We start from the raw sequence: 24,570 nt of genomic DNA, 5'->3' as shown, positions 1-24,570 counted from the left end.
TGACAGACATTTAGGAAATGTCCTTGGGATCTTTGAAGTCTTCTCTGTAAAGGGTACTTTGAAATAAGGTCTTTGGAGTGATGCCCCAGAATATTATGTACTGATCTGTTTGAAGATACAGAGGAGGTGAAGAATTAAAATATAACTGATTTAAAAGATCTTTTCATTGTGATTCTGAATGCTGCTTATCTATAAATGTTATATTAGGAAATTTATCATTTGGACTTTTCTGATATTTATATTGTAATGGTATGTGGGTATGACCTTGAGAAAGGAAGGGAACTGCATAATGGGCAGAGAAAGAAACTTAGAAAGGATCCACCCTAATTTACCACCCTAATCAGGTGGTAAAAAGAGACAGAGGGTGATTTGTACTTTCAGATTTGCAAGATTCTGTTAATGTAACCTTAAATAAAGTAGGATTAGTTCATCTTGTTGTATTTCCTATCTCGGGTGTCGGCAACTGCTGGTTCCAGAGCCGCATTTTTTTCCCCCTCTTTTATCCTCTTTTATCCTCCTGCTCTTTTATCCTCTTTTATCCTCCTGCTCTGGCTCCCTCTTGGCTGAACCCACCACTGGGTGGCCCCTCCCCTCCCAGTCACTCCTCAACTCGCCTGAGAAGGTAAGGGCGATATTAGGGGATGGAAACTCGCTTCATATTCCAGAGCAGGCGCTCCTGTACTTGCCTTGTCCCGCGGGTGCTTCTTCCGGCCCTTGTTAGTGCTTTGTGCACCTCAGTTGTTCGGGGAGATGCACAACTTGCTCTCTGCCCCAAGATACTGGCCCGGCCCAGCCTGGCCCGGCCTGGCTGCAGCTGATGCTGCTGCTCTCACAGCCTCCATGGCCTGCCTGCTGCTTTTACAGCGCCTTGCACAGCACAGTTAAATTTAATGCGCTTCACAATGGGGGAGATGGCTTCCCCTCCTCCTCCTGGAGCCCATTACGATGGGCTAGTGTCTTGGGGCGGAGAGCAAGTCACGCATCTCCCCGAGCCACCGAGGTATGCATAGCACCAATAAGGGCCAGAAGAAGCACCAGCAAGAGTGAGGCAAGTACAGGGGCACTTCGCTCCCACTCTGGAATATGGAGTGAGTCTCCATCCCCCGCTGTCACCCTTAGTGTCTCAGGCCAGACAAGAAGTGACTGGAAGGGAGGGGGCGGGGCGGGGCTAGGCAGTGGTGGGTTCAGCCGACAGCCACAGTAGGGGGACGAAAGAGCTTCATTTATCTGGAAACCTGAAATGACTCTTGATTTAAATCATATGGTAGAAAGTACCCAAAGAAGAAGAACAACAACCAAAAAAAACCCAACCCTCACCTGTTTTTGGAAATGGTTCAAGAGGGAACAGACACCCACACATACACACACACACACAAACACACACACATGAGAGAGAGAGAGAGAGAGAGAGAGAAAGGGGAAGAGGCAACACAGAGACAGAAAGACACACACAGATACAGAGATACCTGTTTTCCACAGAAAAGAAAACACCGGGAGCCACAAAACCTAGATAAGTGTGGCTGGAGGAGGGGTCATGTGACTGAGTGGGAATGATTTCAAGTTGGCCAGGCCGACCCACATTTTGTGGCTCCCAGTGTTTTCTGTGGGAAACGGGTCCAAATGACTCTTTTGAGTGTTTAAGGTTGCAGACCCCTGTCCTGTCTGATTTACCTAGAATGGCTGAGAATATAAATTACAAGCAAATTCTTTATATTTGGAAATACTAAAGCATTAGTAAGTTTAACTGTAATTTATCCCATTTCCAAAATATGTTTAAAAGATTGGGATTATGAAACACAATTACTTATTTCACATTACTGAATCTTGCCTAAAATGTGCATATTATTTATTGCAGTAGAGGTGCATTTGTCTAGTTTTTTACGTGAAACAGAATTATAATTAATATGCATAGTATGAAAGTTGGGGATAAAGAGTTTAAAAGTTAATATTTAAGCAAATCTTTAACTGATTGTTACGATTACTTTTACTAAAGCAAGATTTTCTATACTGACTGTTGTATAAAATTCCAATTATATTATTCAAGATTAAAAAATGAGGCAATGAATTAAATATTAAGGTTTCCAACCTTCAGGAATTTCATGAAATTCTAAAGTTTTCTTTGTTTACATTTTTCCAGGTGATTCATGGCAGGGGACGTGGAAGGGTTTAGTTCCTCCATCCACGACACCAGCGTCTCAGCTGGGTTCAGAACACTGTATGAGGAGGGATTACTGCTTGATGTCACTCTTGTCATTGAGGATCACCAATTTCAAGCTCATAAAGCACTTCTTGCCACCCAAAGTGATTACTTCAGGATTATGTTTACTGCTGATATGAGGGAACGAGATCAGGACAAAATCCACTTAAAAGGACTGACAGCAACAGGCTTCAGCCATGTTCTCCAGTTCATGTACTATGGAACTATTGAACTGAGCATGAGCACTGCTCATGAGATCCTGCAGGCTGCCATGTATGTTCAACTTATTGAAGTGGTGAAGTTCTGCTGCTCCTTTCTTTTAGAAAAAATATGTTTGGAAAACTCTGCAGAAATTATGAGACTTTTAGATGACTTTGGTGTAAACATTGAAGGAGTAAGAGAAAAACTGGATTCCTTTTTATTAGAAAATTTTGTGCCTCTCATGGCCAGACCTGATTTTTTGTCCTGTCTCAGTTTTGAAAAGCTTATGACTTATTTGGATAATGATCATCTAAGCAGATTCCCAGAGATAGAACTCTATGAGGCTGTTCAGACTTGGCTGCGGCATGATAGAAGACGTTGGAGACATACTGACACCATCATTCAGAATATCAGATTTTGTTTAATGACACCATCCAGTGTTTTTGAAAAGGTTTGTGCATTTGAAAACAGTAGATAGTGTTCATGTGTTTAGGGCAGCATGCTATTCATAGGTAAAATTCCCAAAATTAGTTGAAGGGGAAATGTAAGAGTGTTTTAGACAGTAGAACCTTGAAATCATGTCTGAAATGAGTGTCGTTTTAATTTTAAAGCAAAGTTTCCCAGTTAAAGCTAAAAGAATTTACAACCAGAAAACAGGTAGGTTTACAGCTTTTCTGATTATCAATCAAAATGAAAATCATTCAGTAGTGAAAAGCCTACAAGACTGTTTATGATAATCAGTGAAATCTGTGGTTTGTGTATTGACATGGCACAGTTGTGGAAGTCGTATATATTTAAAAATATAAGAGTGTGCTAGAAAAAGAATTTCAGCATTTATGTTTAGATGTTGAACTTGATTTATTGATCTGATATATATCCCATTTGTACAGGAGCTCAAGAGTAATATTATACATAGTATTCCCTCCTTGGCTTTATTTTGTTGGTTCCAACAGATTCAGTGCAAGATCTGTAATGAAAAAAAATAGGTACTATTTTTATTTTGACTTTATAAAAAGAGATGTGAGATAGTAAGTTATAATTCTCTTTTCTGTTCTCTGATTGGGATATAAATTGTGGTTCCTCTTCCAGCATTATTTTTTTTCAGTGGTAGAGCAGTGGGCATAATGGTAGATGTTCTCTACGTTGAGATTGATAGAGATCTTTGGAGGCTATTGTTGCTGGAGAGTAAGAAATAACTTAAATCAATTAGGAATTGGTTTATTGACCAGGTTTACTGATTAACATATGACTTTAAGAAGTTGAGCACAGTTTGACTTTAAAAAGACTCTTTAAATTGGAAAGGTCAGGACAGAAAATATTAAAGAGAAATAACCAGATAGAATATGAATAAGGGTGAAGCAACAGAGAAAGTAAGGTCTGTACACCATATGTAATGTTCCTTAAGTAAATTAAATACAAAAATTAAATTAGGCCAACTATAAGAATTTCTTCTTTATTAATTAAAAAATGGGTCTTCTGTGCTTGGGCAGCACAGAGGTTCAGTGGTTAAGATGCTGGGCTTGGCTGGAAAGTCGGCAGCCCAGGTTCGAGTCTTTTTTTATTATTATAAGTTTTTTAAATTTTTAAATATATACAAGTATTAAATACATGAACAGTGTGGCTTCTGGGTATCGTTCATTTTGATACCAAATAATAATAAAATTGACAATTTTGATAACTGTACATTGATCATGCTCACAACATTAAGATAACATTGTATATAATACAATCATCTTTCAACTTTTAGCCTTTCATCTGTATACTGATTTTGACATCTTACATAAAAATATTCATAGTAATATTGTGCTTTCCCCCATTCCAGTTTCTGCCTCTGTTTCATATCTTAATAATACAAATCTTATATTAATAGGTGTCCTATTTCTATCTTTCATCTCTTATCCCTTTTAATATTTCAATTCTTGTACATTTTTAAATTATATTAGCATACTCACATCATTGTCATAACAATATATGTATTACAATGAAAGTTGTTAACATAATATTTACTCCACCATATATATAATCCCTTGTCATTTAATTATTCAATATTTTATTATTCAATGCTAATAGCCATGGTATCCTTAGTGATGTTATTTAAATGTGTATAATACAATCATCTTTCATCTTCTGATCATTTCCTGTACCTATAATTTTAAAACGTTATATAAGAATATGCATAATAATATTTCCCCTCTTCCTAATTCCTACCTCTAATCTAAATCCAAGTAGCACACATTTTTTTTAATTCAAAAAGTTTTACAAAAAATTTTTCCCCCCCTTTCCCCCCCTCCTCCCCCTCCCTTCGCAACCCCCCTCCCCCCCCCCGACTTCCCGGAACGAGCACAAGGTATAGTTAAAAATAAAACAAACATATGCTAAAAAAATTTCGTCCCAACTTAATTATACCCCTACAATCATCAATTCCTAACTTCCCCCAAAAGCAATCAAAAATAATACATCATAATCATTCAAAAACAGTCTGATAACTCTTAGTCTGATATCTACGTTGAATATAGTCAATCCATTTTTTCCATTCCTTTAAGTATCTGATCTGATGGGCATTACGGATACCTGGCTGGGCACGGAGGAAGGGGGTTCCCCTCATTGAGATGTGCCTGCCAGGCTTCCGTGCATTTCATCAGCCGAGGACCCAGGGTAGGGGTGGGGGGGTGGCGGTTATTATTCCCCTGGGTGTCTGGCGACACCCAGGGGAAGGGCCTTCTCTGTGGGGGCTCCCGCCCTCTGGAACGAACTCCCCCCAGGACTTCGTCAACTTCCGGACCTCCGAACCTTTCGCCGCGAGCTCAAAACTTATTTATTTATCTGCGCTGGACTGGGTTAGTTTTCTTAAGTTATGGGTTTTTTAATGGGTTTTATCTCTAAATTTTAATTGTGGCCAATTCAAATAAGTTTTTTATTAGTATTTTAATTGTACAATGTATTTTCATTTTTACTTGGCTGTGAACCGCCCTGAGTCCTTCGGGAGAAGGGCGGTATACAAATTTAAATAATAAATAAATAAAAATAAATTATTAACGAATGTCTTGAACCGAGGGAGGTCACTGTCCCGCAGATAGCCGGATGTGAATCTCTTCTTGTGAAGTGGGGTCTGGAGGTGCAGGTGGGTCTGCTGATCACGTACCTGGCTCCTTGCTACGTGACAGCAGCCCTGCCCGAACTGCTCGAGGTGATAGCCGGGAGGGCGGTGGATACCCCCAGACTAATGGTTATGGGGGATTTCAACCTACCGTCGGTAGGCGAAACCTCGACGATGGCTCGGGAGTTCTTGGCCTCCATGACAGCCTTGGACCTGACCCAGTTAGGGAATGGTCCCACTCACATCGGGGGAAACACTCTGGACCTGATTTTTGTCTCGGGACAGTGGCTGAATGATCTGGAATTGGGGGATTTAGTTATTGAACCCCTATCATGGTCAGATCATTCACTCCTTTGGCTTGACTTTCGAACTGCCAACCCACACCGCAGGGAGACGGAACCAGTGTGCTGGTTCCGTCCCAGGCACCTGATGGACTCGGAAAGGTTTCTGACGGAGCTTGGGCCGTTTCCTGAGGATGTAGCCCACGGCTCGGCTGAAGAACTAGTCACCGCCTGGGAAAGGGCGGCAACAGGGGTTTAGACCGCGTCGTGCCTTTGTGGCCTCTGAACCGGCGCCGATGTCGACCAGCTCCCTGGTATTCTGAGGAGCTGAGAGAGATGAAGCGCCGGAAAAGACGCCTAGAGAGTGCTTGGAGGTCCAGCCAATCTGAATCCGATCGAACGCTAGTAAGGTCTCATATTCAGACCTATCTAGTGGTGATAAGAGCGGCAAAACATAATTATTTTTCCGCTCTTATTGCATCGGCAGATAACCGCCCAGCCGCCCTGTTTAGGGTGACCCGCTCCCTTCTTGCGCAGGGAGCTCGGGAGGACCCCTTGCAGGGTCGTGCTGAGGATTTTGGACAATATCTTTCCGATAAAATCGCTTGGATCCAGGACGGTTTGGACACTGATTGGGTAGATTCGGGTGGGATGACAGAGGTAGTTCTTGAGACCGTTGTTTGGGGAGAGTTTGACGCTGTGACTCCCGAGGACATGGACAGGATACTGAGGAGACTGAATGTGACCACATGTTTACTGGACCCGTGTCCCTCCTAGTTGGTACTGGCCACACAGGAGGTAACATGAGGCTGGCTCCTGGGAATTATCAACGCCTCTTTAATGGAGGGTGTCTTTCCTACTGCCTTGAAAGAGGCGGTGGTGAGGCCCCTCCTGAAGAAGCCCTCCCTGGACCCGGCTATTTTGGCAAATTACCGTCCTGTCTCCAACCTTCGCTTTGTGGCGAAGGTTGTCGAGAGTGTGGTAGCATGTCAGCTTCCCTGGTACCTGGATGAAACTGTCTATCTAGACCCATTCCAGTCCGGCTTCAGGCCTGGGTACAGCACGGAGACGGCTTTGGTCACGTTGGTTGATGATCTCTGGAGGTCTCGGGTCAGGGGTTGCTCCTCTGTCCTGGTCCTATTAGATCTCTCAGCGGCTTTTGATACCATCGACCATGGTATCCTACTGCGGTGGCTGGGGGGCTTGGGAGTGGGAGGCACTGTGTTTCGGTGGTTCTCCTCCTATCTCTCCGACCATTCACAGATGGTGTTGGCAGGGGGGCAGAGATCGACCTCACGGCACCTCATATGTGGGGTGCCGCAGGGGTCGGTTCTCTCGCCTCTCCTGTTCAACATCTATATGAAGCTGCTGGGTGAGATCATCCTTGGTTTTGGGGTGGAATATCATCTGTATGCTGATGATACGCAGCTGTACATTTCCACCCCTAACCACCCCAATGAAGCCATCGATGTGATGTCCCGGTGTCTGGAGGCTGTGTGGATCTGGATGGGGAAGAACAAGTTTCAGCTCAACCCGTCCAAGACAGAGTGGCTGTGGATGCCGGCTTCCCGGTACAGCCAGCTGACTCCATCGCTGACTGTTGGGGGCGAATCACTGGCCCCCAGGGGGAGGGTTTGCAACTTAGGCGTTCTCCTGGACGATCGGCTGTCTTTAAAAGAACATACGACAGCCGTCGCCAGGGGAGCTTTCTATCAGGTACGCCTGATTCAGCAGTTGTGTCCCTTCCTTGACCGGGATTCCCTTCGCACGGTCACTCATGCCCTTGTCACTTCCCGGCTGGACTACTGCAATGCTCTCTACATGGGGCTCCCCTTGAAGTGCACCAGAAGACTTCAACTGGTCCAGAATGCGGCTCCGCGGGTGATAGAAGGGGCACCACGATGCTCCCATATAACACCTCTCCTGCGCAGTCTGCACTGGTTGCCGGTGGTCTTCCGGGTGCAATTCAAGGTGTTAGTTATCACCTTTAAAGCACTCCATGGCATAGGACTGGGTTAGTTATGGGACCGCCTACTGCCACCTATAGCCTCCCATCGGCCTGTGTGCTCCCATAGGGAGGGCCTCCTCAGGGTGCTGTCAGCCAAACAATGTAGACTGGCGGCCCCCAGGGGGAGGACCTTCTCTGTGGGGGCCCCTGCCCTTTGGAACGAGTTGCCTCCTGGGTTGCGCCAACTTCCCGACCTCTGGTCTTTTAAACGCGAGCTCAAGACTTTCTTATTTCGCCGTGCGGGACTAGCTTGATGGGAAATTTTAAGTGGGGGTTTTAGAGTGGTTTTGTATTGTTTTAACTTTATTAGGCCATTTATAATCAGTTTTTTAATTATGTTTTAACTTTTGTCTTGTATATGTTTTTTATTGGCTGTAAACCGCCCTGAGTCCTTTGGGAGAAGGGCGGTATAAAAGTTTAATAAATAAATAAATAAATAAATAAATAAATAAATAAATAAATAAATAAATAAATAAATAAAATACTTTATATTAATTTTTATGTCATAAATAATTTTATAAAATTTGTCAAATTTCAAGTCCACTGGAGTCATGGCTTCTTGATTTTGGACATATTCTGTAAATCAGTCTGTTTGAGGTACCTTGGTTCAAAAATTACTGTCTTAACGATGCACCGTTTCACCATTTAAAAGTTATGAGAATGAGAGTTTTAGTATATATAGATATATGTGGAGAAATCATGACTTATAAGATATTGCTGGCCTATGACTTCAGAAGTATTAGCATACCTGAACTGTTGAAAGAGCTGCTGGAGTTTATAAAGCAGCATCTCTAAAGAGCTGTAAGCTTCCATATTCTTATAATAGATTTTATTAAAGCAAGCTCTTCTTAACTATATCTTCTATCAGTGCATAATTATTTTACAGTTTTAATTAATACATAGAACTTCTAACATATAATGTAATCAAATATAAATTCTGTATAGATAATCCTTGACTTACAATAGTTCCTTTAGTGACCATTTGAAGCTATGATGGCACTAAAAATAATGACATGACCATTTTTCACATGATCATTGCAGCATCCCCATGGTTATGCAATCAAAATTCAGACACTTGGCGACTGATTCAAATTTATGATGGTTGCATTGTCCTGGGGTCATGTTGCAACCTTCTGATAAGCAAAATCAATGGGGAAGCCATATTAAGAACAGTATTAATTTAACAACTACAGTGATTCACTTAACAACATGACAAAGGTTGTGAATTGGAGCAAAATTCATTTAACAACTGTCTCGCATAGCAACAGAAAATGTTGGGCTCAGTTGTGGTCATAAGTCAAGGACAAGCTGTTCTTGCTATTCAGCTGCCACTAATACACAAATATAATTTGTAAAATTGAAGTTTTTTGTGAACTATAACAGTGTACTGTGAACTATAATAGTGAACTATAATAGTGTAAAGATGTGTCAACTGCCCTGTTTTCTCTTAATATCTATAAAATTATTGTGTTAAAATACTTAACATACTAAAATCCATGTATATTTTGATAAAGATATGAGTTCTTAATTGACGTAGTTGACATTAAAAGCTAATTTTAGAGCAAAGGGAGTCTTTATTACTGTATTTTTATGTGTTTATATGTTAAGAAAACACACATACAATACAACTCCTCTTAGATTATGTATTTTGAGCTAAAAATGAAATAATTACATCCTAAGAAATCAAGCTAAGTAACCAACAGTATTACAAGTATATTTTCCAACATTTAACTATGCTTATTTACTTTTTAAAAAATAAATAATAAAATTGACAATTTTGATAACTGTACATTGATCATGCTCACAACATTAAGATAACATTGTATATAATACAATCATCTTTCATCTCTTATCCTTTTAATATTTCAATTCTTGTACATTTTTAAATTATATTAGCATACCTGAACTGTTGAAAGAGCTGCTGGAGTTTATAAAGCAGCATCTCTAAAGAGCTGTAAGCTTCCATATTCTATAATAGATTTTATTAAAGCAAGCTCTTCTTAACTATATCTTCTATCAGTGCATAATTATTTTACAGTTTTAATTAATACATAGAACTTCTAACATATAATGTAATCAAATATAAATTCTGTATAGATAATCCTTGACTTACAATAGTTCCTTTAGTGACCATTTGAAGCTATGATGGCACTAAAAATAATGACATGACCATTTTTCACATGATCATTGCAGCATCCCCATGGTTATGCAATCAAAATTCAGACACTTGGCGACTGATTCAAATTTATGATGGTTGCATTGTCCTGGGGTCATGTTGCAACCTTCTGATAAGCAAAATCAATGGGGAAGCCATATTAAGAACAGTATTAATTTAACAACTACAGTGATTCACTTAACAACATGACAAAGGTTGTGAATTGGAGCAAAATTCATTTAACAACTGTCTCGCATAGCAACAGAAAATGTTGGGCTCAGTTGTGGTCATAAGTCAAGGACAAGCTGTTCTTGCTATTCAGCTGCCACTAATACACAAATATAATTTGTAAAATTGAAGTTTTTTGTGAACTATAACAGTGTACTGTGAACTATAATAGTGTAAAGATGTGTCAACTGCCCTGTTTTCTCTTAATATCTATAAAATTATTGTGTTAAAATACTTAACATACTAAAATCCATGTATATTTTGATAAAGATATGAGTTCTTAATTGACGTAGTTGACATTAAAAGCTAATTTTAGAGCAAAGGGAGTCTTTATTACTGTATTTTTATGTGTTTATATGTTAAGAAAACACACATACAATACAACTCCTCTTAGATTATGTATTTTGAGCTAAAAATGAAATAATTACATCCTAAGAAATCAAGCTAAGTAACCAACAGTATTACAAGTATATTTTCCAACATTTAACTATGCTTATTTACTTTTTAAAAAATAAATATTTAAAAATAAATATTATGATTGCTGTGTACTGTAATCATTGGTTACAAATATTTGAATTGATTAAAGCGCTGAAAATTAGTTTTCCATATATATTTGCTAATTGCATCATTCACTTTTAGATAAGTATTTATATCTGTTTCATTCTTTTGTATCCTGTTTTATTTTTTTCTAGTGCATTCATTTGTATACATATTGTTGTCCTTCATCTCCTATCTGCAGTGTATACTTAATCTCATTTGTACAAGTAGTCCTCATTTAGTAATTGCCTTGTTTAATGAACATTCAAAGTTATGACAGTGCTGAAAAATTAACTTTATGATTGGTCTTTACACTTACAACCTTTGCAGGACCTTTGCACTTACAACCTTTGCAGGACCTTTGCACTTACAACCTTTGCAGGATCCCTGCAATCACATGATGTCTCAGTTAAAGTCATTAAGCATTTGCTTAATGACTTTGGTGGAAGTGAGTTTATAACCCCATCCAGGATACATGAAGTTTTGTTTAAGAACTAGATTACTTAACAATATTGTGGAACCCAATTACCATAATTATGCAAGGACTACCTGTAATAACTTTTTGTCCAGGGATTATGCCCATATTTTTGCTTTGCTCTAGCACCATCTCTTTTATCCTAATTTGTTAAATAAAAGGTATTTTCATATGCATGTTTTGAGTGGGATGGTAAAAAAGAGGAATAAGGTGATAATGCTCAAGCTAATAGCTGGTAGCATTTAGATCTAAAATGACAATAAAGGATTAAACAAATAATGACAAATTAAAAGTTCCAGAACCTTCATTAGCAAAATATAGAAGAAGGAAATTTCCTTTTTATGAAATGGGTACCGTTAAAAAAAAAACTTGGTGTGGACCAAACAAAACTGTTTTAAAGACTTATTACACAATTTCATTTGCTTCTGTGTTCAGAGTTCATGTTTTATGAATATAACAGGTAGCCTGTTCAAGCAAGACACATGTACACTAATCACTTTATTATAATGATTCAAAGTTTAATATAAATTTATGAAATAAAGTTCACTAATTGTTAAATAAAAGGTATTTTCATATGCATGTTTTGAGTGGGATGGTAAAAAAGAGGAATAAGGTGATAATGCTCAAGCTAATAGCTGGTAGCATTTAGATCTAAAATGACAATAAAGGATTAAACAAATAATGACAAATTAAAAGTTCCAGAACCTTCATTAGCAAAATATAGAAGAAGGAAATTTCCTTTTTATGAAATGGGTACCGTTAAAAAAAAAACTTGGTGTGGACCAAACAAAACTGTTTTAAAGACTTATTACACAATAATTATTACACAATTTCATTTGCTTCTGTGTTCAGAGTTCATGTTTTATGAATATAACAGGTAGCCTGTTCAAGCAAGACACATGTACACTAATCACTTTATTATAATGATTCAAAGTTTAATATAAATTTATGAAATAAAGTTCACTAATTGTTAAATAATCATTTTCATGGTGAAGACCAATAGGATGTAACTTAACATTTTATTTTTGAGGCTGTCTTCAAGATGGATGTTTAGAAATATGTGTTAAAACTAAGCTTTCCTTGTAACAATACCATTTGAAATTAAGTAGTCCTAAATACCAAGTAGGTGTTTTATTTCAAAATCTCTTTAATTTAAAAATACAGGTAGTCCTCATTTAGTAATTGCCTTGTTTAATGAACATTCAAAGTTATGACAGTGCTGAAAATTAACTTTATGATTGGTCTTTACACTTACAACCTTTGCAGGATCCCTGCAATCACATGATGTCTCAGTTAAAGTCATTAAGCATTTGCTTAATGACTTTGGTGGAAGTGAGTTTATAACCCCATCCAGGATACATGAAGTTTTGTTTAAGAACTAGATTACTTAACAATATTGTGGAACCCAATTACCATAATTATGCAAGGACTACCTGTAATAACTTTTTGTCCAGGGATTATGCCCATATTTTTGCTTTGCTCTAGCACCATCTCTTTTATCCTAATTTGTTAAATAAAAGGTATTTTCATATGCATGTTTTGAGTGGGATGGTAAAAAAGAGGAATAAGGTGATAATGCTCAAGCTAATAGCTGGTAGCATTTAGATCTAAAATGACAATAAAGGATTAAACAAATAATGACAAATTAAAAGTTCCAGAACCTTCATTAGCAAAATATAGAAGAAGGAAATTTCCTTTTTATGAAATGGGTACCGTTAAAAAAAAAACTTGGTGTGGACCAAACAAAACTGTTTTAAAGACTTATTACACAATTTCATTTGCTTCTGTGTTCAGAGTTCATGTTTTATGAATATAACAGGTAGCCTGTTCAAGCAAGACACATGTACACTAATCACTTTATTATAATGATTCAAAGTTTAATATAAATTTATGAAATAAAGTTCACTAATTGTTAAATAATCATTTTCATGGTGAAGACCAATAGGGATGTAACTTAACATTTTATTTTTGAGGCTGTCTTCAAGATGGATGTTTAGAAATATGTGTTAAAACTAAGCTTTCCTTGTAACAATACCATTTGAAATTAAGTAGTCCTAAATACCAAGTAGGTGTTTTATTTCAAAATCTCTTTAATTTAAAAATACAGGTAGTCCTCATTTAACTATGGTAATTGGGACTGGCAACTCTGTCACTAAGTGACATGGTCATAAAATGTGACATCATATGACCCTGTTAACTTATAACAGCAGTTGTGGTAGTTCCAGTTGCCATTGTTAGGTAATTCCACTATGAAATCCATGGATATTTCTTTCCATGGGGTTCCTGGTCTGGCTACCGTTTGTAGTAGTCCAGGAGGTTTTCCTGGAGGTCTTTTGGATGATGCACAGACCGGGCAACTTGCCACATATGCTTGAATGTCTTTTTTAAGACTTGGCCACCAAAATTGTCTTTTAAGAAGATGCAAAGTTTTCACAACTAAAAATGCCCTGCCATCTTGGCATCATGGCATCGTTGTAGGATGGTTTCTCTGAGTGATAGAGGAACATATAGTTTTGTTCCAATCCAAGCTAGTCCATCACGGAGTGCATTCATGGAATGCGTTAAGTACCAGTCATCGGTGTTTAAAGCTTCTTTAAACGATTTGGTTAGTTCATCTGGGAGTGAGGGGTCAGCTTTGAGTGGCTTCTAGTTATTGCTGGGGCCGCCAACTGTTGCACGGGAAGTATTGGTTGAACCACGGAGCGAGTGCAATTGTATTGTAAACGTGAAAGAGCATCTGCTAAGAAGTTTTTCCTCCAGGAATATAATGTAAAGTAAAATTAAAGCGGTTAAAATATTGAGTCCAACGGGCTTGTTTAGCGAAAGTTTTCTAGGAGTCTTTAGCGCTTCTAGATTTTGTGATCAGTCCAAACTTCAAAAGGATGATTTGAACCTTCTAAGAATTGTCTCCATGTCCAGAGAGCCCAATGAACTGCAATGCTTCTTTTCCCAAATAGCCCATCGCCTTTCAGTTTCAGTCAATTTTCGAGAAGTGAAAGCACAGGGTTGTAAATTACCATCAGCATTGTTTTGGAGCAAAACGGCCCCGACTGCTACATCACTTGCATCAGCTTGTATTACAAAAGGAACATCCATGTCAGGGTGCTTTAAAATAGGTTCGCGGCAAAGAGTCGTTCAATTTTTCAAATGCTGCTTGACATTCCATTGTCCATTCGAGGTAATGATGGTTTGGGTTTCGTGTCTCCTTTAGTTTTAAGAGGTTAGTGATTGGTAAAGCAATTTGAGCAAAGGAGGGGATGAATTGACGATAGAAATTTGCAAATCCCAAAAAACTTTGGAGCTGTTTGCGTGTGCGTGGGGGGGCCCATTCCAAAACAGCTTTCACTTTTCCTGGATCCATTTCTAACCCATCAGCCGAGATGCGTTATCCTAGGTAGTCTATTTTGGTTTGATGGAAATCACATTTGGATAGCTTGCAATACAGTTCAGCAGACAATATCTTTTTGAGAACTGCTCTTACTAGTTGAATGTGTTCTTCCATGGTTTCTGTATAGATGAGTATGTCGTCAAGGTAGACAAAGACTCCTTTGAACAAATGCTGATGGAGTATTTCATTTATCAGTTGCATATAAACTGCAGGCGCCCCCTGCAGACCAAAAGGCAGTACTCGGAACTGGAAACACCCTAGTGGACAGTTGAAAGCGGTTTTCCATTCATCCCCCTCCTTTATACGGACTCTGTAATAAGCTTCTCGCAGGTCCAATTTGGTGAAGAACTTCCCCTTCGCTAAGTGTGCTAACATATCTTTCATGAGCGGCATGGGGTATATGTTTGGCGACACACTGCGTTCAAATTTCTATAGTCAACTATAAGACGAAATGAGCCATCTTTCTTTTCCCGGAACATCACAGGTGCGGCCACGCGAGGCCTAGCTGGTTGGATAAAGCCCGCCTAGGTTTTGTCTATGAACTGCAGTTCTCCCAATTCTTTTGGGTCATGGGGTAAGCTTTTGGTTTTGGAAGTTTTACCCCGGAAGGATGTCGATGGCACAATCAATAGGCCTATGGGGAGGTAGAACGCCTGATGCTTTCTCACTAAAGACTTCTCGCAGGTCCCAGTACCTTAGGTATCCTTTCCTCCCCATCTATCCGCTCAACCATTGCCCCCATTTATCTTGGAGCATGGCCATAGTCTGACTCTTCTTGGAACCCCTTTTCCTCCTTTTAACGCTTTTGAGCGGAAACGTAAGACTCCGTTCTCCAGTTAATATGGGGTTCCATTTCATAACCATGACAGTCCTAGTACCAAAGGTTGGTCCATTCCAGGGGCTACTATGAAGTTTAAAATCTCGCGATGGTCTCCAATTATCCATTTCTATGGGTTCTGTTACGAAATGGGCGGGTCCTCCCCTGCCACAGAGCCATCCAACTGGGCAAATGCTATGGGCCTGCTTAGGTTCTCAACCTTAGTTCCATTTTTCTACTAGTTCGGGACTGATCATGCACCTAGTACATCCAGAATCTAATAATGCTAACATTTCCCCTTGTTGCCCGAGGAGGAACATGCAGGTTGACTGGAATGTCCAAGGGCCCCGTGCCCAACTCACCAGAAAGTCTTCGCCGGACTGATGTGGTTTTGCTGTCATCAGTGTCGGGACGCTTCGTCCTCTTGATGGGCGTGCTTCTTGGCAATGCCGCCTCCACTTTTGCCGGTTTTCGCGCCTTAGCAGTTGGTTTCACTGGTTCCTTCCCACCACCAGGGTCGGGCTTGGAACCAACTTCACCGACAGTCGGCTGCCCGATGGCCCTCTTTTCCCATCTGTAGCACGCAGTCGATCGCTGTCTCCTCCCTCTGGTCTAGGCGTGTCCCTTGAGGGCCACCCAGGAGAATGGGCCGGGTAAGGTCTTCCAGTGCGCTGCTTCTGCTACGGTCCTTCGCTAGTTCAATTTCCATCTCTGCTGCCAGGGTATACCAGCCATACAATGTGGTTGGAGACGCTCGTCTGGCACAGTTCATAGAGATCTCCATTCAGGCCCTCTTTGTAAAAGTCGACCAGGATCACCTCCGACCACCCTCTCATCAAGGGACTAGATCACTGAATTCCTGGTATAATCAGCCACCGGTCTCCTCCCTTGCCTGATGGTTTTCATTCGACCTTTGGCTTTCTGCTCTGCCAGGGGTCCTCAAACCTCCTCCTTAGTGCCGTAATAAAATGCTCGTAATTTTGCAGTAGGGGAGTGGTTTTATACAGCGACACAAACCATGCAGCTGCTCTTCCGGTCAAATTGTGGGTCACAGCTCTAACTTGTGCTGCCTGTGACCAATAATCTCCCAGTCTAACATGTGGTCATTCACTATCGCCAGGAACAATTCCAGCTCCTTCGCATCTCCATCAAATTTCTAATATGGGGGAATTTTGGCTTTTCCTTCCCCTGCGCGGCCTTGCATGGTCAGCAGGTGGCGCGCCCCCATCCAATTCAGCTTCCTCTGGGAGAGAGTTTCCGTCTCTTCAGGAATCTCACCACCCTGGAAATCACCTCTAACGGCCTCTTTGTAATCTCTTCCTCTTCCTCCCCCTTGGAGGACTGAACAGGGATTCATACCTTTGGCGAACAGCTTGCCTTACTTTCACTTCACGAAAGGCTTCCTCCAACTGGAGGCTGTCTCTTATCTCTCTCTCCTGCCAATCCAAAGTCTCACTTTTCTTTTTCTCTTTTAGTTACTCCAGAGCTGAAACTCTTGGCTTGGTTACCTCCTCTTCCAGCTTTAATTGCTCAATCCACCGAGCTCTGCAAACTTCCAGCTCAGGGTTAAAAGTGCGTCAGCAAGAAATTCCTCCGGACGCCTCCCCAGCTCAGCCGGCAGTCCTTCCATCACATTTGGGTTTCTTCCCCGGTATTGCGATTGCAATCCTGGTAGTGAACATGATGTGAGTTCCAGCTTAATGTCAGGCTACCCCCGACGGCAAATAGGAAAGAATTCACCTTGACTCCATTTGGAATAGAAACAAGTACTTTTACTTTTACAGTCTGGTTAGCAGCCAAGCAAAGCTGGAACTGAGACAAAATATGGCAAACATATCATATCCCCCCAATTGTCCCTCCTCCTCCAGGAGGTCAGGCTGGTCTGGTCCAATGCCAACTCCTTCACGGCCCCTCGTGGTAATCTTCTTCCACAGGTCTCTGGATGTCAGTCAACTCAGGAATGCAGTGTCGGTTAGAAAGCGCTGATAACACTCAATCATTAATCACCCTCCTCCCAGTTATGTCAGCCGACACTAATAATAAGCTCTTTCCCTTACCCGGACGGTGGTATGATTCATCTCATGATCCTAAAAGTTTATAATACAGAAATAAACATTTTACATTCTATCTACTGATATAATCATTTAAAAGTAAATGAAGAGTGGAGTGGAGGCTGACATTCGGCCCTCCTGCAACAAGGACGTCAGTCCTAGAAAGAAAAAAGAGAAGTTAGGGTTTGTCAGGATATTTTTTATAGAATTGTGCTATTTTTTCCGAGGCATGAACATCTTCTTTGTTCACCCATTCAGCTTGGGATAACGGGAAGTGTTTCCAAGAAATAAGATATTGAATTTTATTTCTATGTTTTCTTGAATCCAAAATTTCTTTTATTTCAAAGTGTTGTTCTCCCTCTATGAGAATTGGTATAGGAGGGGGTGTATGGTTAGGACGGAAAGTAGATGTGTGTTCAGGTTTCAGCAAACTGACATGGAAAACGGGGTGGATTCTCCTAAGTGTTTTTGGTAAATCTAGTTGTACCGTCACGGGGTTGATGATTTTTACTATTGGGAAAGGTCCCACATATTTGGGTCCAAGTTTTTTAGATTTCTGAGTGGTTTGAAGATATTTGGTGGAAAGATAAACTTTATCGCCCACTTGATATTTGTTCTCAGGGGACCTTTTTTTATCTGCTTGTTTTTTATGCGCACGGTGAGCGTCGTCGATCGCCTTGCGAGTCATTTTCCATGTGCTTTGTATTTGATCTATCCATTCTGATAAAGAGGAAACAGTAGTTTCTTCCTGTGGGAGTTCCGAGATAGGAACAAAATCTTGGCCTGAAGCTATTTTAAAGGGAGTAAATCCCGTGCTACTATGAATTGAGTTGTTGTAGGCAACTTCAGCAAAAGGTAAGAGATCAGCCCAATTATCTTGCTGGTAGTTAACATAACATCGGAGATATTGTTCTAGTACAGAGTTCGAACGTTCACAGCTTCCATTAGTTTGAGGATGATGGGAGGAGCTTAATCCTTGGGCGGAACCAATGAGTCGTAAAAATTCTTTCCAAAATTTAGAAGTGAATTGAACTCCTCGATCTGAAATGATGCGATCAGGCACTCCGTGAAGTCTATAAATGTGTTGTACAAACAACTTTGCTAGAGTCTTTGAGGAGGGTATTTTGAACATGGAATAAAATGGACTTGTTTGGAGAAAAGGTCAGTCACTACCCATATAACAGTATTGCCGGAACTTTCAGGTAATTCCACTATGAAATCCATGGATATTTCTTTCCATGGGGTTCCTGGTCTGGCTACCGTTTGTAGTAGTCCAGGAGGTTTTCCCGGAGGTCTTTTGGATGATGCACAGACCGGGCAACTTGCCACATATGCTTGAATGTCTTTTTTAAGACTTGGCCACCAAAATTGTCTTTTAAGAAGATGCAAAGTTTTCACAAATCCAAAATGCCCTGCCATCTTGGCATCATGGCATCGTTGTAGGATGGTTTCTCTGAGTGATAGAGGAACATATAGTTTTGTTCCAATCCAAGCTAGTCCATCACGGAGTGTGCATTCATGGGAATGCGTTAAGTACCAGTCATCGGTGTTTAAAGCTTCTTTAAACGATTTGGTTAGTTCATCTGGGAGTGAGGGGTCAGCTTTGGAGTGGCTTCTAGTTATTGCTGGGGCCGCCAACTGTTGCACGGGAAGTATTGGTTGAACCACCTCGGAGCGAGTGCAATTGTATTGGGGTAAACGTGAAAGAGCATCTGCTAAGAAGTTTTTCCCTCCAGGAATATACTGTAAAGTAAAATTAAAGCGGTTAAAATATTGAGTCCAACGGGCTTGTTTAGGCGAAAGTTTTCTAGGAGTCTTTAGCGCTTCCAGATTTTTGTGATCAGTCCAAACTTCAAAAGGATGATTTGAACCTTCTAAGAATTGTCTCCATGTCCGTAGAGCCCAATGAACTGCAAACGCTTCTTTTTCCCAAATAGCCCATCGTCTTTCGGTTTCAGTCAATTTTCGAGAAGTGAAAGCACAGGGTTGTAAATTACCATCAGCATTGTTTTGGAGCAAGACGGCTCCGACTGCTACATCACTTGCATCAGCTTGTATTACAAAAGGAACATCCATGTCAGGGTGCTTTAAAATAGGTTCGGCGGCAAAGAGTCGTTTCAATTTTTCAAATGCTGCTTGACATTCCATTGTCCATTCGAGGGGTAATGATGGTTTGGGTTTCGTGTCTCCTTTAGTTTTTAAGAGGTTAGTGATTGGTAAAGCAATTTGAGCAAAGGAGGGGATGAATTGACGATAGAAATTTGCAAATCCCAAAAAACTTTGGAGCTGTTTGCGTGTGCGTGGGGGGGCCCATTCCAAGACAGCTTTCACTTTTCCTGGATCCATTTCTAACCCATCAGCCGAGATGCGATATCCTAGGTAGTCTATTTTGGTTTGATGGAAATCACATTTGGATAGCTTGCAATATAGTTCTGCAGATAATAACTTTTTGAGAACAGCTCATACTAGTTTAATGTGTTCTTCCATAGTTTCTGTATAGATGAGTTTGTCGTCAAGGTAGACAAGAACTCCTTTGAACTAATGCTGATGGAGTATTTCATTTATCAGTTGCATAACAACTGCAGGCGCCCCCTGCAGACCAAAAGGCAGTACTCAAACTGGAAACACCCTAGTGGACAGTTGAAAGCGGTTTTCCATTCATCCCCCTCCTTTATCCGGACTCTGTTGTAAGCTTCTCGCAGGTCCAATTTGGTGAAGAACTTCCCCTACGCTAAGTGTGCTAACATATCATTCATGAGCGGCATGGGGTATATGTTTTCGCACACTGCGTTCAAATTTCTATAGTCAACTATAAGACGAAATGAGCCGTCTTTCTTTTCCCGGGACATCACAGGTGCGGCCACGCGGGGCCTAGCTGGGTGGATGAAGGCCCCCTCTTGGGTTTTGTCTATGAACTTCGTAGCTCTCCCAATTCTTTTGGGTCATGGGGTAAGCTTTTGGTTTTGGAAGTTTTACCCCCGGTAGGATGTCGATGGCACAATCAATAGGCCTATGGGGAGGTAGAACGTCTGATGCTTTCTCACTAAAGACTTCCCGCAGGTCCCAGTACTCCTTAGGTATCCTTTCCTCCCCATCTATCCGTTCAACCATTGCCCCCCATTTATCTTGGAGCATGGCCATAGTCTGACTCTTCTTGGAACCCCCTTTTCCTTCTTTTAACGCTCTTGAGCGGAACCGTAAGACTCCCGTTCTCCAGTTAATATGGGGGTTCCATTTCCGCAACCATGACAGTCCTAGTACCAAAGGTTGGTCCATTCCAGGGGCTACTATGAAGTTTAAAATCTCGCGATGGTCTCCAATTTCCATTTCTATGGGTTCTGTTACGAAATGGGCGGGTCCTCCCCCTGCCACACTGCCATCCAACTGGGCAAATGCTATGGGCCTGCTTAGGGTTCTCAACCTTAGTTCCATTTTTTCTACTAGTTCGGGACTGATCATGCACCTAGTACATCCCGAATCTAATAATGCTAACATTTCCCCCTTGTTGCCCGAGGAGGAACATGCAGGTTGACTGGAATGTCCAAGGGGCCCCGTGCCCAACTCACCAGAAAGTCTTCGTCGGACTCCGATGTGGTTTTGCTGTCATCAGTGTCGGTGGACGCTTCGCGGTCCTCTTGGATGGGCGTGCCCTTCTTGGCAATGCCGTCCTCCACTTTTGCCGGTTTTCGCGCCTTAGCAGTTGGTTTCACTGCTTCCTTCCCACCACCAGGGTCGTGCTTGGAACCAACTTCACTCGACAGTCGGCTGCCCGATGGCCCTCTTTTCCGCATCTGTAGCGCAGTCGATCGCTGTCTCCTCCCTCTGGTCTAGGCGTGTCCCTTGAGGGCCACCCAGGAGAATGGGCCGGGTAAGGTCTTCCAGTGCGCTGCCTTCTGCTACGGTCCTTCGCTAGTTCAATTTCCATCTCTGCTGCCAGGGTATACCAGCCATACAATGTGGTTGGAGACGCTCGTGCCCGGCACAGTTCATAGAGATCTCCATTCAGGCCCTCTTTGTAAAAGTCGACCAGGATCACCTCCGACCACCCTCTCATCAAGGGACTAGATCACTGAATTCCTGGGTATAATCAGCCACCGGTCTCCTCCCTTGCCTGATGGTTTTCATTCGACCTTTGGCTTTCTGCTCTGCCAGGGGTCCTCAAACCTCCTCCTTAGTGCCGTAATAAAATGCTCGTAATTTTGCAGTAGGGGGGAGTGGTTTTTATACAGCGACACAAACCATGCAGCTGCTCTTCCGGTCAAATTGTGGGTCACAGCTCTAACTTGTGCTGCCTGTGACCAATAATCTCCCCCCCAGTCTAACATGTGGTCATTCACTATCGCCAGGAACAATTCCAGCTCCTTCGCATCTCCATCAAATTTTTCTAATATGGGGGAATTTTGGCTTTTCCTTCCCCTGCGCTTGCCTTGCATGGTCAGCAGGTGGCGCCCGGCCCCCATCCAATTCAGCTTCCTCTGGGGAGAGAGTTTCCGTCTCTTCAGGAATCTCACCACCCTGGAAATCACCTCTAACGGGCCTCTTTGTAATTTCTTCTTCCTCTTCCCCTCCCCCCTTGGAGGACTGAACAGGGGATTCATACCTTTGGCGAACAGCTTGCCTTACTTTCACCTCACGGTAAAGACGAAAGGCTTCCTCCAGCTGGCGCTGTCTCTTATCTCTCTCTCCTGCCAATCCGAAAGTCTCACCGTCCCTTCTTTTTCTCTTTGTTACTCCAGGCTGAAACTCTTCGCACTTGGTTCCCACCTTCCTCTTCCAGCTTTAATTGCTCAATCCACCGAGCTCTGCAAACTTCCAGCTCAGGGTTAAAAGTGTCAGCAAAATTCCTCCGGACGCCTCCCCAGCTCAGCCGGCAGTCCTTCCATCACATTTGGGTTTTCTTCCCCGGTATTGCGATTGCAATCCTGGTTGGTAGACATGATGTGAGTTCCAGCTTAATGTCAGGCTACCCCGACGGCAAATAGGAAAGAATTCACCTTGACTCCATTTGGAATGAAACAAGTACTTTTACTTTTACAGTCTGGTTAGCAGCCAAGCAAAGCTGGAACTGAGACAAAATATGGCAAACATATCATATCCCCCCAATTGTCCCTCCTCCTCCAGGAGGTCAGGCTGGTCTGGTCCAATGCCAACTCCTTCACGGCCCCTCGTGGTAATCTTCTTCCACAAGTCTCTGGATGTCAGTCAACTCAGGAATGCAGTGTCGGTTAGGAAAGCGCGCGCTGATAACACTCAATCATTAATCACCCCTCCTCCCAGTTATGTCAGCCGACACTAATAATAAGCTCTTTTCCCTTACCCCGGATGGTGGTATGATTCATCTCATGATCCTAAGAGTTTATAATACAGAAATAAACATTTTACATTCTATCTACTGATATAATCATTTAAAAGTAAATGAAGAGTGGAGTGGAGGCTGACACCCATATTTTTGCTTTGCTCTAGCACCATCTCTTTTATCCTAATTTGTTAAATAAAAGGTATTTTCATATGCATGTTTTGAGTGGGATGGTAAAAAAGAGGAATAAGGTGATAATGCTCAAGCTAATAGCTGGTAGCATTTAGATCTAAAATGACAATAAAGGATTAAACAAATAATGACAAATTAAAAGTTCCAGAACCTTCATTAGCAAAATATAGAAGAAGGAAATTTCCTTTTTATGAAATGGGTACCGTTAAAAAAAAAACTTGGTGTGGACCAAACAAAACTGTTTTAAAGACTTATTACACAATAATTATTACACAATTTCATTTGCTTCTGTGTTCAGAGTTCATGTTTTATGAATATAACAGGTAGCCTGTTCAAGCAAGACACATGTACACTAATCACTTTATTATAATGATTCAAAGTTTAATATAAATTTATGAAATAAAGTTCACTAATTGTTAAATAATCATTTTCATGGTGAAGACCAATAGGGATGTAACTTAACATTTTATTTTTGAGGCTGTCTTCAAGATGGATGTTTAGAAATATGTGTTAAAACTAAGCTTTCCTTGTAACAATACCATTTGAAATTAAGTAGTCCTAAATACCAAGTAGGTGTTTTATTTCAAAATCTCTTTAATTTAATGTAGTTTACAAAAAAAAAACACCTTACCAACTAAAATACATTTCTAGGTTGGTGGTCTCGATATGTTGATAAATAAGAAGATACGAGAGAGAGAAGCACTCTTGCACTAAGAAAGGTGTGTTGTAAACCAATTCATGTAGGTTGAAAATGATAGAGCATAATTCTCATTCATGTAATTGCTAGTAAATTGAGACTTTCCCTATTTTTTATATAGGGAAATAAATTTAATTTAAAAAATTTAAAAATACAGGTAGTCCTCATTTAACTATGGTAATTGGGACTGGCAACTCTGTCACTAAGTGACATGGTCATAAAATGTGACATCATATGACCCTGTTAACTTATAACAGCAGTTGTGGTAGTTCCAGTTGCCATTGTTAGGTGAATTCCATGCGGTCACAGCATCCCACAGTCATGTTTATTATTATTTGGCTTCCCATTGATGGAGGCTGAAGATCATAAATGGCTATCATGCAACCATGGGATGCGGCAATGTAATTGCAAGATACCTTATAATCACATGACAAAAGGGATGCTGTGACAACCACAACTATGAGGAACAGTTGTAAATCACATTCAGTACCATTGTAATTTCAGATGGTTGCTGACCAAGTGGTCATCCAATGAAGACTGCCTGAATTTTGCAGAATCAGTAACTATGTTGTTAAGTTAATGTAATAGAATGTAATTGGAGAACTTGTCTCAATGTTAGACTAAACATATTCTATAAAAAAATAGAGTTTTGGGGAATTCAGTATTAGGGAATTCATTATTGGTGATGCTGTGTTATGTTGAACTGCATAAGTGAACTAGTAAAATACAAGTTTGCATTTAGCTGATATAGTAATTTTTGTATTTTAGTTTACGACCTGATAACTTCTGAATTAGAATTTGAAAGGCATGTTCAGAGAACTAGATATTTTAATTAGTTTCTTCTGTTGCACATTTTTATGGCCTTGGACAAATAGATATAAAAATATGGAAAAGGGGATTTTCTTATTTATTGAAAGTATTGTATATTAAAGATATAAATAGTAGAAGGA

The 24,570-nt window shown here is 40.8% G+C and overlaps 1 protein-coding gene across 8 annotated transcripts in view; it reads left to right on the top strand.

Moving 5' to 3' along the window:
• Positions 1–24,570, top strand: part of KLHL15 (kelch like family member 15) — a 159,011-nt gene that overhangs the window by 127,933 nt on the left and 6,508 nt on the right. For all 8 annotated transcript variants that reach the window (XM_058184589.1, XM_058184588.1, XM_058184593.1 and 5 more), the window contains one exon: positions 2,138–2,849. In XM_058184589.1, the coding sequence (XP_058040572.1) occupies positions 2,145–2,849 (705 nt within the window). In that variant the 5' untranslated portion in view covers positions 2,138–2,144. The remainder of the gene's footprint in view (positions 1–2,137; positions 2,850–24,570) is intronic.

This window comes from Ahaetulla prasina, chromosome 5 (genome assembly GCF_028640845.1).
Source record: "Ahaetulla prasina isolate Xishuangbanna chromosome 5, ASM2864084v1, whole genome shotgun sequence".
NCBI classification, from domain to species: Eukaryota; Metazoa; Chordata; class Lepidosauria; order Squamata; family Colubridae; genus Ahaetulla; species Ahaetulla prasina.
This window is presented reverse-complemented; position numbering and strand designations above follow the sequence as displayed.